Genomic DNA, 12,947 nt, shown 5'->3' with positions numbered 1-12,947 from the left:
TTCATCACTGCTTAATTAGCACCAGTGACATGTGTTAAAAGATAAGACACTCAGACAGACGTATCTATTGGACAGTCTTTTATGCACCCCCAGCTCAGTGTTGCAGTTCTCTGGAAGGTTGTGGCTTAGCAGCAGCTCATTTACTAAGGTGAGTCAAAAATTATTCACACTATGGCAGTTGAAATTATTTGAATTCATTTTCACAAAAGACAAACACAATAATTTTTGGACATAAACTCCTTGCTTTTCAATAAACTTCGTCCATCAGTCAACAAGCTTTTGCATTCCCTCCTTACTAGCTAATGAGCATCACTGCTGTCTTCACATTTTTCCTGATAATGTTCCAATACCGGACATTGAGAAACTCAGAAAAATGTAAGCATCAATTTTCCACCTGGTGGTTGATTTTCAAACTATTTCTTGGCCACAATTGACATTTGCGTTCCATGCTCTTCCATTCCTTTAGGCTCGTAGTGATTAATCCATGTCTTGTCACCAGTAATGATTCTTTTTAAGAAACTTTCGCCTTACTTGATAATTCCTTGAGCATTGGTCCGAATTTTGTTCGCAGATATCTAAACACTTCTGCCACGCTCTTGCGCAAGTTGTTTTATTACGTTCACACCTGCACAGCAGTGACTGGGGAGATCACAGACTTGAACTGAAAGCATTTTTAAACAGTTTTAACATAACCAGAATGCAGATAATTTTTGACTCACCTACGTAAGAGTGAAATTGAGGGGAATTTTAGCCGGAGAATTAACATACACTTTGGAGGAACTATGAGACCTGTATTAAGAAATATAAATATATAGTACCTTTGATGTTAGGCCTATATTTAACGTTCAGTGAGATCAAGATCCACTTTATTGATCCTCAGCCATAACTATCTCTGCTATTACCTGTTAAGGTGCTTAATGCAATAGGTACATTCCTTACACACACATACTTAAGATGTAATGCAAGGGGATGCTGTCCTGTGCCTAAAAACAATAAAAAAAAGAAAAATTATTATGACATGTGAGTATATTGGCAAGTATAGCTACCTCCCCAAATTAGTAAAGCATTGTGGTCTTTTTTTACTTCTTTTTGATTAGCAAGGTTTTAGATAATGGGAGAACAATTGAATGGCGGCATGGTAGCTCGGTGGGCTGCACTGTCGCCTTGCACCTCCAGGTCCTGGGTTTGAATCCCGAATCATGTTTTTGTGCATGGAGTTTGCATGTTGTCCACGTGCTTGGTGGGTTTCCTCCATGTTCCCCTGTTTCCTCCCACAGTCACAAAAACTTAAAATTAGGCATTGCAAAATAAACCTTAGTGTGTGAATGCTGACCGGAGTTCCTTCCACAGTTGTACAAATGGGAATAAATACAATGGTCACTGTGTATAAATTATAAACAGATAAATGCAACAACAAACCTGGCTGAGACGGAATCTCAGCTTTTAGGGAAAGAAGTAAAAGTGCACCAATGTACAGTAAGTGGATGCGCTGAATTTATAACACAAACCGTGACTGCAAGACTGAATGTGGCACAATAATCGCTTAATCTTGATTATCCTGTTTTTATAATCCTTGGCAGCCAAAACTGTAATTGTGACAAATTGTGAATTGCACAGCCCTAGGCAAAGATATCTCAAATAATCACTCTTTAAAACTTGAGAAGACCACACGGTGTCCACATTCTCCTGTCATACTAGAACAGGTGCTGAGGTGGTATGGATTTAGAGTATATGTATTGGATATTCTGTTCACAAAAAAACAAAACAAGGTAAGATATGATAAGGTATGACTGTGTATTATGCCTTAACAGCAAATCAAACAACTTCCTCTCAATCCCTTTAACCTTGGACCTCCCAGGAGCCATCGTCATTGTCCAGAATTATATTCCTGCCTGTTGTAACTACATTGTATTGTTTGGTCTCTTCTCTAATCCCTGACATTTTGGTTTGTGTCTAAGAGCAAACAGTGTAAGAATAGTGTTCTACCCTGCAACAAGCCTAAACTGGCATAAAACCTGTCTACTTACTAACCATCCAGATAACCCAGGGTGCACTGGTACGATATTAGCACCAATATGACACAGGTTTGAATGCAGGGTGTGTTTTGAAATGCCATTAAAAATGTCTTAGCTGACATTGTTCCTATTGCATATTTTATATGTATATATTTCTCTGCTGGCGTTATCTATTATGATAATGCCCATATGCGTTGTTTTTAAAGTAATTTATTATTACCCTTTCAAGGGCTGGGTGTATAAGAGTCCACTCATGCGTGTACAGCATGTGTGTGATGCTAATTCCAGCTCAACAGAAAAGTGACCATCATTTCCCTGCTGTTCCCTTTTAAACTCACAAAAAGCTGTTAGAGAGGAATAGAAGTGAAAGGAGTAATTAAGCCGCCCTAGCCCTTTCTCCCAACTGTCATTAATTTTGTGGCTTTGAAAAGCTTGGTTACGGGTTTACACAACTTACCCACAAGCCACTCAGTCTGTGTCTGGAAACACTTTGGGTTTTAAAAGACACATGCAAGACATAAGGTAAAAACAGTATGGGTGTATACTAAAGGGGAGTCTGTTACTGAACACCATAGAAGTGAAGATATTATGTAAGAAAGAACGCACAGAGAAAGTGGAATACAGTGCTTCGGGAGGTTCTGCGGATTTGATGTCTATATTACTCATTTTCAGTAAATGGCAGAGTTAAATGAAGCAACAGTAGGGTCCTGATTGATACAAGTGAGTTTGGGATGATGAAACTCCGACATAAGCCTAGGTGTTACTGATGTTCGCTAAAAGTTCTAGTTTGGTTCCAGTAGAACGTTGCAAATAAACCCTTCCCACTGTACATAAACCCTTCAGGTAACGTTATTCCTGCGTCCCACAGAAATCTGTTTGTTAATTCTGTAATGTAAAAAAAAAGAAATAACAAGAAACATCTCTTTCTATACACTTGCAGTTTTAAGTAAAATGTCAGTCGTCCCCAGCAATTCTGAAGAAAATTCTCGATTAACGTAAAGGGAACACTACGCAATGACTACGCTAGAAAAAGAGACCTTTAGAGGACATTCTGGGGACATTGTTTAGCTTGCTTTTTTTCACAATCTTTTTTTGTATAAATCTTGTATTCATGTTAAAAGAAATTGCTAACAATACCTCCCCCCGTAAATTTATTCTAATCCACGGTTTCAATTTACAACTTTGCATTCTGCTACTTGGTTCCACTGAGCTTTCTGAATAAATGCACTCTGCATGTCAGGAATAGATTCCACATTGTGTTCTGCCATAATCAAATACTGGCAATGCAAGAGCTTTAAAAATATGACTGGAAGCGATCCCTCTCATTCTGTTTGCCTGTACTTGTAGGAATGGGATCAGTCACTGGGGTGGGATGTTGCTAGGAGATGTACTCAGGTTAAAATCAAACATGATATCTGATTGACACTCAAGAAGACCTAAACAGAAAAAAAAAAGATGAAAAGAAATGCTGGTAAGGAAAAAAGAAAGTGCGGCCTGAGTGATTGATTCACATTAACTCTGTCCAAGTCACTTAGAATTTTACGTGTAATAAAATTGCTGGTGTATCATTTCACGTTATATTGAGCATTTGTTCTAACAGGTTTCTGCAGCGGAAAAGCTAAAACACACAGAAAGTTTGGCACGTGAATTGTTCAAGGTGTGAGAACACACCTGGTAACGGAGAAATTAGCACCAAGTTTGTACATGCTAGCTAATGTCCGTGGTGATTTAGCTAGTCAACAAACATTGGAAATACCAGGACACAGGTAATTACACATAGCAACAACCAGTAAACAAAGGTAGGATTTCCACCCCAATGCGAAACGCTAACTTATAAGGTATGAGATTCATTTTCAACTTTTGGAGTCATAAATACAATATCAAACACTGCCTTATGGCAAATTCAAGTGGATATTGCTTAACAAAAATCAGAAAACTGATTAATTAGATTAATAAATGAAACAAAAATAAATAAATAAGTAACATTTAGTGATTCTTTTATACGGCAATACATATGTCGCCACAGAGAATATCTTTTTTTTGTTGTAACAATTAATATATATATATATATATATATATATATATATATATATATATATATATATATAAATTGTTTTAATAACCATTACTGATAATGCATCCAACTTTAAATTCAGAATATTATTCTGATATTACACATCTGCAAACCTGAATACCCCTATCTCCCCTACTAATACAGACATTTCATGAGTAATTTAGAGAATACCTTGGTGACAGAGTAAACTGTACAAACACATTAAAACAACGATTACCACCACCATTACCACCCCCACCCCTATCACCACCATGTTAGAACAGATTAAAAATAGTTTAGGGTGTAGTCATAAATTCTAGACTGGTGACAGTGGCAATGCCGAAGCACGCCTGCTTATTTACATCTGTGAAAATTACCCTATTCATGCAGCAGATTAGTTTCATAAAAGATGAAATCCACAAGATAATAAGCAGACTAAGCCATGGATTACTTGGGAGCCTTTGGGACATAATCAAGTTGTATTTTTGGAATGCCTTCTCACAGCATTTTGTGAACTTTATTACAGATATTGTACAGGTACATTAAGTTTTAATACGCTTAATTTGTAACCACTGAATACATTCTAAACCAGACAAGCAATTTTCCACCGACAGCAAAATTGTTTTTGTGCAGCCTTCCAAATCTTACAAACTTTGCTCCACCCTGCTTTTGATTTTCTCTGACAAATTTGGGGAAATACTTGTTTAGCCGATTCCCCAACATGAAACTGCCAGAACTGCATCCTTGGCTCTACCGGATGTTCTCATCTCACCTGAGCCCATGCCAAATTAAAAAAGTTGGACATTAGCTATTCTATCTGATATCGCCCAAATGAGGATGTTCCCTGTTTCTTCCTATTATCAACTTAGAGTTTTTCCTTGCCAAAGTCACCCTCGGCTTGCATCAGGCAAACTGACAGTCTATATTTAATATGTTCTATATGTTCTTATTCATTTCCAGAACATTTTAATTCTCTAAAGCTGCTTTTCTGAGCATTATTAAAACTCCTTTATAAATAAACAAGAACTGAATTTAAAGACATGCAGACTAGACTATTTGGCATTCCCCAATTGCCTACAATGTGTAAATGAGCGTGTGTGTGTGTGTGTGTACTTATGTGCCCTACGATGGATTGGCACCCAGTCCAGGGTGTACCCCGTTTCGTGCCCTTAGTTTACTGGGATAGTCTCCAGGCGCCCCGTGACCCTATACACAGGATAAAGCTGTACAGACGATAAGTGAGTGAGTGAGTTTAAAAAAAAAACAAAAGTAACAAAAGACAACATACCACAATTCATGGTATCTGAGTATAAAGGGTTAGCATATCCCGTCGTCGTTACTAGAAGGCAATACTGTATACTCGGGTATAATCTGGGGAAGGTTTAACGCTATCAGAAGTTGGATTACAGATATGACCTCAAATAAAACAGTCATGATTTAAACCACAACTAAAACTAAGCCCATTTAATTTGTGTATTTCTAATGATACCCGACAATCATTTTAATGAAAACAGTGCTAAGTCTGTAAATGCTCTCTCTAATATTTCTCTTTAATTAGATAGTGAAGAACGATAGACGCTGGCACACACTCTGGTTAGCAGCACAGCAAGGCAGCCAAGACTGTTGGAAGAGACAGTCCAATTATTCAATAAGCTACCACCTATTGGGACAAGACACGCACCCAGACACAGGTGAAAAAGTAAAAGGAGAACAGGACACACAGGAGCATCTTGGTGATGCTGCATATACTGATGAGTCAGCATGTGCCTAAATGAAAAGGCACCAGCAGAACCCTTTCAGCACTGAAAAGTCCCTGACACACACACACACACACACACACACACCCCTGCAGCCTCTCTGCATCATCATTCAGGCATGCATTATTAATCCTTCCCAAAAATTCAGCTGAAATCTCATTCATAACAACTCCATTTAAGGCCAACTCAGGACAGCCGCAGATTAATGGCGAACCAGTGACATGTAAAGCTTTGCAGCAGCGCTCATATCAGTGAGTGGACATTTTCACACAGTTCAGAAGAGCACCTCAAGCACAGTGTGGTTGCAGTGCTGAACACACTCAGCAGTGAGTCAAGAGATGTTTTATTCATGGCTGCTGTGCCTCATACTATCACCATCTACTAAGATTAGGCATCAGAAACATAAATTGTGCTTTACAGGTGCAAATATTGTTGCTACAACAGATAAAAGAAGGTGTCTCTCTGGATAATCCTGCCTTGTATTTATGACGTGAGTGTAATTGTTTCTATTTTCCACACATTGTAAAGAAACGTGGGCAGAAAAAAGCAACTGCTGTCCACAGTCGATTATAGGAGATATTTGTCTATATATTTGTGTATATATATATATATATATATATATATATATATATATATATATATATATATATAGAAATTTTTTTTTTTTTACAAAACATTATTAAGTGGTAATTGTGCCAGAAAAGAACTTCCTTGCTTTAATATGAGGGATATTCAAGTCAAACCATACAATGTAAACACAGTTATGAGAGTAAAAGCTCCCTTTATCTATAGAGTCTCCTGCTACAACAACGCACTTATCCCAGTGTTTTAATAGTGCTTGGATACCAAGGTAGAAAGTTCTCACACAAGATGATCGGACTGCTTGTTTCATGTCATAAGCAAAGGAACTCCTTTCATGGCCCAAACATACATATAATAATAACATATATATAAAATACATAACTCCCAGCCAAGTTCCTGTAATGTGCAAATGGTGTTGGTGAATAATTAGGTGTACAGTTCCCACAAACAGATGCATCTTTTTCGCAAGTTGGTGACAAATTTTTCATTAATTTTCAAGGATCAGGTATTCTCGCTTAATGTTCATGGGAACAGTGAACAAAATTTCTCTATGGTGATGATTTTCCTATGTCGGAGAACTTGGCGTTACAGCTCTACCAGTTTCAGTGCTGACACTTGAGACTCCTTTCACAAATGCTAACTATATACATACTAACTACAAATTTCCCCATACAGCCACTGAATTACAAGGTACCGTTAAATTGCAGTGAAAAGAAATGGCACTGTTATAGCATGCAAAGACAATTTTGCACAGTTGTAAGCCTTCAACTTTGTGGCAAGAGTGTGGGAAATAGGCAAATCTACAGTAGGTGATGGCCATGTGTTCATTTATTTATGGTCATGGATTGTCTATTAGTTGTATTTCCCAAGATTTATTGGATTATTAAATAGATATGGCCAATAAATTGTTTGTCTGAAAAAAGAAAAATTAAGTGATTTTGTCAAGATGCTTATAAAAGCACTTAAACATGCACCAAGGTTTTTTTGTGCACAAAGTTTATAACAAGCAAACCATTCTAACAAATATTGAAATAAAAGGATCTCCAGACAGCTGCATATAAACTTCAAAAAGCGAGACAGCCATTCATTAAAGACCATAAATAAAGCCTAACAATGCACAAAGCTCCCTCTGTGTAGGGTCTTGGCCCAAGACGACATTTTGTGGCACTTGAGAAATGCACTCTATTGTGATTAAGGCAAAATCAACATTTCAAAAGGGAAAAAGCTCATTACTTGCTGTTCCTTCATCTACAATAGCCATTTTAGCAGTTGTACATGGAAAAACCTGATAGAAAACATGTGACATCTGAGTAAGATATTTATTCATTAATTACACACACACACACACACACACACACACATCAAAAGAGCCATCTATAGTACATATTGCATCAAAACAAGCAAAAAAAAATAATGATAATAAATTTAAGGAAAAAAATTATTTTTAGTTTCTTCTGATTCCATGCTTACTGTCCTGCTGCCAAAGTATTCCACAGTAATGAATCACTGCTCTCAAAAATGCAGAACAAAGGCATTGGACTGCAGCACAAAGCGCTAGGTCAGTTTCTCATTCCTACGCCCTCAGATTTCTCCTACGTCAACAGTCATTTTAAGTTCATTAAGTCCAGTTAATGTAGCAGATGAGTTGAGTTGTAACAAACATGCTGATGGTTTAAGAGCAGAACACAACAGCTACTAAACATTAAAAGATGCACAAAGGTGCGAGAAAAAGTAATAGAAGATACCTAGGTGCCCATTTGATTTGTTTTATGATTTTGTTAGTATCATATATTTATGACTATCCTTATACGTTACTTCTTCATATTATTAGATTTTGTTACAGTTCTGAACAAACTTGGAAAATATTTAGCTCCTACCACACAGGATGCTAAACTGCCTGCCAATTCGTGAATAGTTTAAAGCGTACCACCTGTGGGATTATAGGGATATGGCAAGATTTTACCACCTCAAATGCAAAGATATTTAAAAAATTAATAATTAAATGATTTAAGTCAGTATCACGATACATGCCACAATTGCCACACAAAATTGATGAACAAAAATTTGAGGAGTTCAACAAGGCAAATATAAACTTGGATATTTAAATTGTTGGCTCTCAAGCACACAAAAACATTTTAAGATCTGCAAAGGTTAATGTAGCGTTAGGATGTTCAAGTCATACTGGGACTTGTAATGAAGTTTCTCATATTTTATCATAAAACCCACTGACACACTACTGTACAGAAGTCTTCAAGAACTTGAAGACACATTGATAACTTGTCACATTGAATTATTCTGCGTAATCCAAAGTCCCAGTTACGATCAATACCATTTACAAAACTCACACTGAGTCATTCCAGACTAGGAAATATGTTCATCCTGAACTAGCAACTTCTACATGTGTTGTACTATAATTATCAGTAAAACTAGCCAGAGGTCAAAAATGTCACCCAGCTCTTAAAGGGATCTCAAATGACATACTTTGCATACTTTTAGCTCTTATATTGAATTCACACGGGGTAACAGACAAATGAAATATACTGATGTTCAAGAAAAAAAAAATGTTGAACAGGGAAAATGAGTTCAATGGTTCGACAATTTAGGTCCAATTTTTTAAGGAATAAGACTAACACACTTTTAAAGATTTGGTGCAAAATACTCATGCATAATTTGGGATGTTACTAAATCAAGTATAGTTACCTGCAAACTTATTGACTTATGGGTATTTTTACAGTTTGTGTGGTGCTTCTGTGCACTTTTTCCCTGTGGTTTCATGGGTTAGGTGATAGTATACAGTTACTGTACGTTACGGCATGTAAAATACCCGAAATGAGAACCTGGTATGACAAAGTCACCAAAGCCTTTCTGCATTCAGTTACAGCCTAGCAGCATGAAAACGAAGATTCATACAAATATAAAGAAAGCATACACTGCCGTCAAAGATCAAACCGTCCATATGTTTAATGTAGTTACAGGAAATTGGCGATATATATTATTGAAGTGTTATGGAAATGTTAACATTTTCAAATACTTATTTTTTATAGACTTAAAACAAGTGCATACATGCTGTATATGTCCTAACACAAACATAAAATTTTATTGACCAGATGTTCTATATTTAATGACTATATGTTTTTTACTGTATTTTTATAACCATAAAATAATGGACTGCTTAAAAAAACTAAAGTTTATTATGGAATTAGATCGGTCTTATATATTTTTAAAAATAAGAAGCCGAAACCTGTTTTTAGCAATGATGAACTATGCATGCTCCAGGGATACATGGTTTGCCAAGGTTGGTGTGTTAAGTGACTGAACCCCAGGCCTCCTGACCAGACACCAATGCCAGACATCACAAATGCTCTTGTCTCTAAATTAACACAAACACACTCTAAACTCTAGTGGAAAGCCTTGCCAGAAGAGTGGAGGGTATTGCACTAAATCAGGAGCGGGATGTCCAGCAATGTTAAGATGATGGTGTTACGCTCAGGTGTCCGCAAACTGAGAATTTTGAGATTATGAGAAGAATATGAGAAGTGTAAACTAATGACCGCGATAAACTTCTACAATCCAACCCAGTACAAACGATTTGTATTACATGTCTTATTGATTTTTTATTATTATTGTTATATTTATGTTTGTAACTCACTTGACCCTGTATTCGTCCCGCTCGCGCCTGACTTTGCCCAGAAAGTTGTAGAGCGCCCTGAGCTCGGGTGTGATGGTGTCTATCTGGACCCCCACGCCGTCCGGGTGCGACCACGACACGCCGGGTCCCTGCAGCGTCTCCACGCGCTCCCCGCGCCGCCTCACGTGCGTGAAGCTCCAGATGGTGCCCGGCAGCCTCGGCTCGGTCGAGTCGGTTTGCACGGCCACGTCGCGCGTGAACAGCGGGTGAAAGGAGACCTTCTCGACGGCGCGCTTCAGTTGGTTCTCCAGCACCCTGTTCTTGCGCTCGAGCTCGTGCACGCGGGCCAGAAAGCGGCGGAAGCGCACGTTCAGCGTCTTCAGCACGTGGATGTTCGAGCCCAGGTCGTCGCGCAGGGCGCTCGCGCCGGAGCCGCTCCCGAGCATTAGCGCGTCGGCGAAAAGCAGCGAGTTCATGATGGTATCCCGATCCAAGGGCACTAACGCGAGATCAGTGTGTGTCCAGATGCGCAAGATCAAGTGGACGTGGTGGTGATCTCACCATAGCTAGTGACAGAGCTGTTTTGTCGCAATGATAAAAATCCTCATTTTTTTTAAGTCGGTTCCGTGTCAGCTCATGTTCCTCACCCTGCACCGGGGATGCGGCGGGATGCTCAGGAGATGCTTTAACGCTTGCCGCAGTATCAATATCCAGAGGTGACAGTAATCCCGGGCCTCCCTGCAAATCAACCGGTGCTGCTGATCGCTCGAAACGTGCACTCGCGTTTACATCCAACTCTGCGCCTCTGGATCTTATTACAGATCTTTTGCTACCGCATCAACCGCTCCGCCCCCACGCACCGCACCGGACGCACCATCACACAGGCCACAAGCGCGGTGTTGCCAGATTGCACGTTTTCCTTTTAAGACGTCCAATTTAAAGACCCAAAACAACCGATGTGCATTTTCAAATTTAAATTTTATTTGTCACATACACAGTCATACACAGTACGATATGCAGTGAAATGCTTATACGACTGCCAGTGACCTTAAAAGAAAAAAAATAGTAAAAGCTTATACATAAGAAATAATAGGAACGAAAGAAATACTTATAATGTGAAAAAAATAAAATTAACTAGTAAAATATGCTGTGCCAAGTAAAATATACTGTAATAAGAGAAATACGTTAGAAAAATAAGATTAACTAGTGAAAATGTACTACAAATAAGAACAAGATATCTATAAAAAAGCAAAATATCAATATATCAAATATAAAAATATAGAAAAGAAAATAGAAATAGAAATTTGTTAAAAATGGTACGAACATGTGCATGAACAAATGCATGAACATGACTGTAAAAGTGCAAAGTGTACATCACTGGGGGACCCCAATTTCTTTTAGTATCTTGGATCTTGCATGTATATAATTTTAATTTCTAACTTTTAGAAGATCCTGGTTAGTTATGTACCATGCATTATTCTAAAGGTAATAATAAATCATAAGGGGTTACAGGTACCAACGTCCAAGGTTGGGGGTTCAAATCTTGCCTCAGGTCTGTGTGCATGTTCTTCCTTGCAGTTTTCTCACACACTGTCTAACGATATTAAGAGGCGATTTTAGATTGTCCTTAGTGTATGATGGGTTGCCACCCCATCTAGGTTTGCTCCCACTTTGTGCACTGAAACAAGCATCCTGGGGAACAGCTTCCAGGACCCCCTGACGCTACACAGGATAAGTGAAATGAAAAAGTATTAAATGAATGAAAGATATATTTGACTTAAATTCACTTACTACTATCTGAATTTAAGTAAGATGTAGATGGAGTTCTTTAAATGTACCTAATGTGTAACTTACATGATATCATGCAAGCAAGAGAGCAAGAAAATTCCTGACCTATACCAGTAACTTTATTTCCAACATTTGGTTAAAATAAAAAACCTTAAAATTGTAATACATTTGAAAGTATAATGCTGTTTTTTTTTTTAAATAATTTTGTGAAAAAAGGTGAGACTATTCATTGACTCAAAAATACATTTAAAATGTACAGGATTACAGGAAAAGATTTTCTTTAATAAATCAAGGCATGTGAATTTGTGCATTTAAAACTAATCTTGTAAAACAGGTCAATTAAGCTTTTTATGTTTTTATGTAGTTTTTTTTTTTTTTTTTATACATTGAGTTTAGATGCTATATCTCTTAAATGAAATAATTGTTTATTTAAAAATACTTAAACCCTAATGCAACCCCGGGTGGGGCACAATCCAGTGTCTTCTTGTGCCAGTCCCAAGTCTGAAAAAATGCAGAGGGTAGTGTCAGGAAGGGCATCCGACGTAAAACATTTGCCAAATCAATGATGCGAATCAAAAATATCACTTCCATACCGGATCAGTTGCAACCCGGGTTAACAACGACCGCCAATGGTGCTGTTGACCTACGGGGTGCTGGTGGAAATACTACTGTTGGTTGAAAAAAGAAAGGAAAGAGTTTAGGGGTGATAGTAGAGACTTTGAATGTTGGGACCATGACAGGGAAGGAAAGAGTTGGTTGATATGATGCAGAGAAGGAAGGTGGATATACTGTGTGTCCAGGAGACCAGATGGAAAGGTAGCAAGGCTAGAAGCTTAGGAGCAGGGTTCAAATTGTTATACCATGGTGTGGATAAGAAAAGAAATGGAGCAGAAGTTATTCTGAAAGATGAGTTTGTTAGGAATATTCTAGAGGTGAAGAGAGTATCAGATAGGGTGATAAGTCTAGGGTGATAAGTTGTGGAACAAGCAAGTACAGAAGTGTATACAGAGGAAGAGGTTAGCAAAGAACACTCTGAGAGGACTGAAGGTAGTAGACATGAGTACAGGGAGATGCAGCGTAAGGTGCAGGTAGAGGAAAGGCCAAACAAAGAGCATATAAGGACT

At 38.0% G+C, this 12,947-nt stretch overlaps 1 protein-coding gene across 2 annotated transcripts in view; it reads right to left on the bottom strand.

The window, feature by feature from the left end:
• Positions 1-10,813, bottom strand: part of iffo2b (intermediate filament family orphan 2b) — a 41,878-nt gene extending 31,065 nt beyond the window's left edge. For both annotated transcript variants that reach the window (XM_053484682.1, XM_053484683.1), the window contains exon 1: positions 10,057-10,813. In XM_053484682.1, coding sequence (XP_053340657.1) covers positions 10,057-10,511 — 455 coding nt within the window. In that variant the 5' untranslated portion in view covers positions 10,512-10,813. The remainder of the gene's footprint in view (positions 1-10,056) is intronic.
• Between the last annotated feature and the right edge of the window lie 2,134 nt (positions 10,814-12,947).

The sequence above is a fragment of the Clarias gariepinus genome, chromosome 23 (genome assembly GCF_024256425.1).
Source record: "Clarias gariepinus isolate MV-2021 ecotype Netherlands chromosome 23, CGAR_prim_01v2, whole genome shotgun sequence".
NCBI classification, from domain to species: Eukaryota; Metazoa; Chordata; class Actinopteri; order Siluriformes; family Clariidae; genus Clarias; species Clarias gariepinus.
The sequence above is the reverse complement of the archived record's forward strand: the minus strand, read 5'-3'. Positions and strand labels throughout refer to the sequence as shown.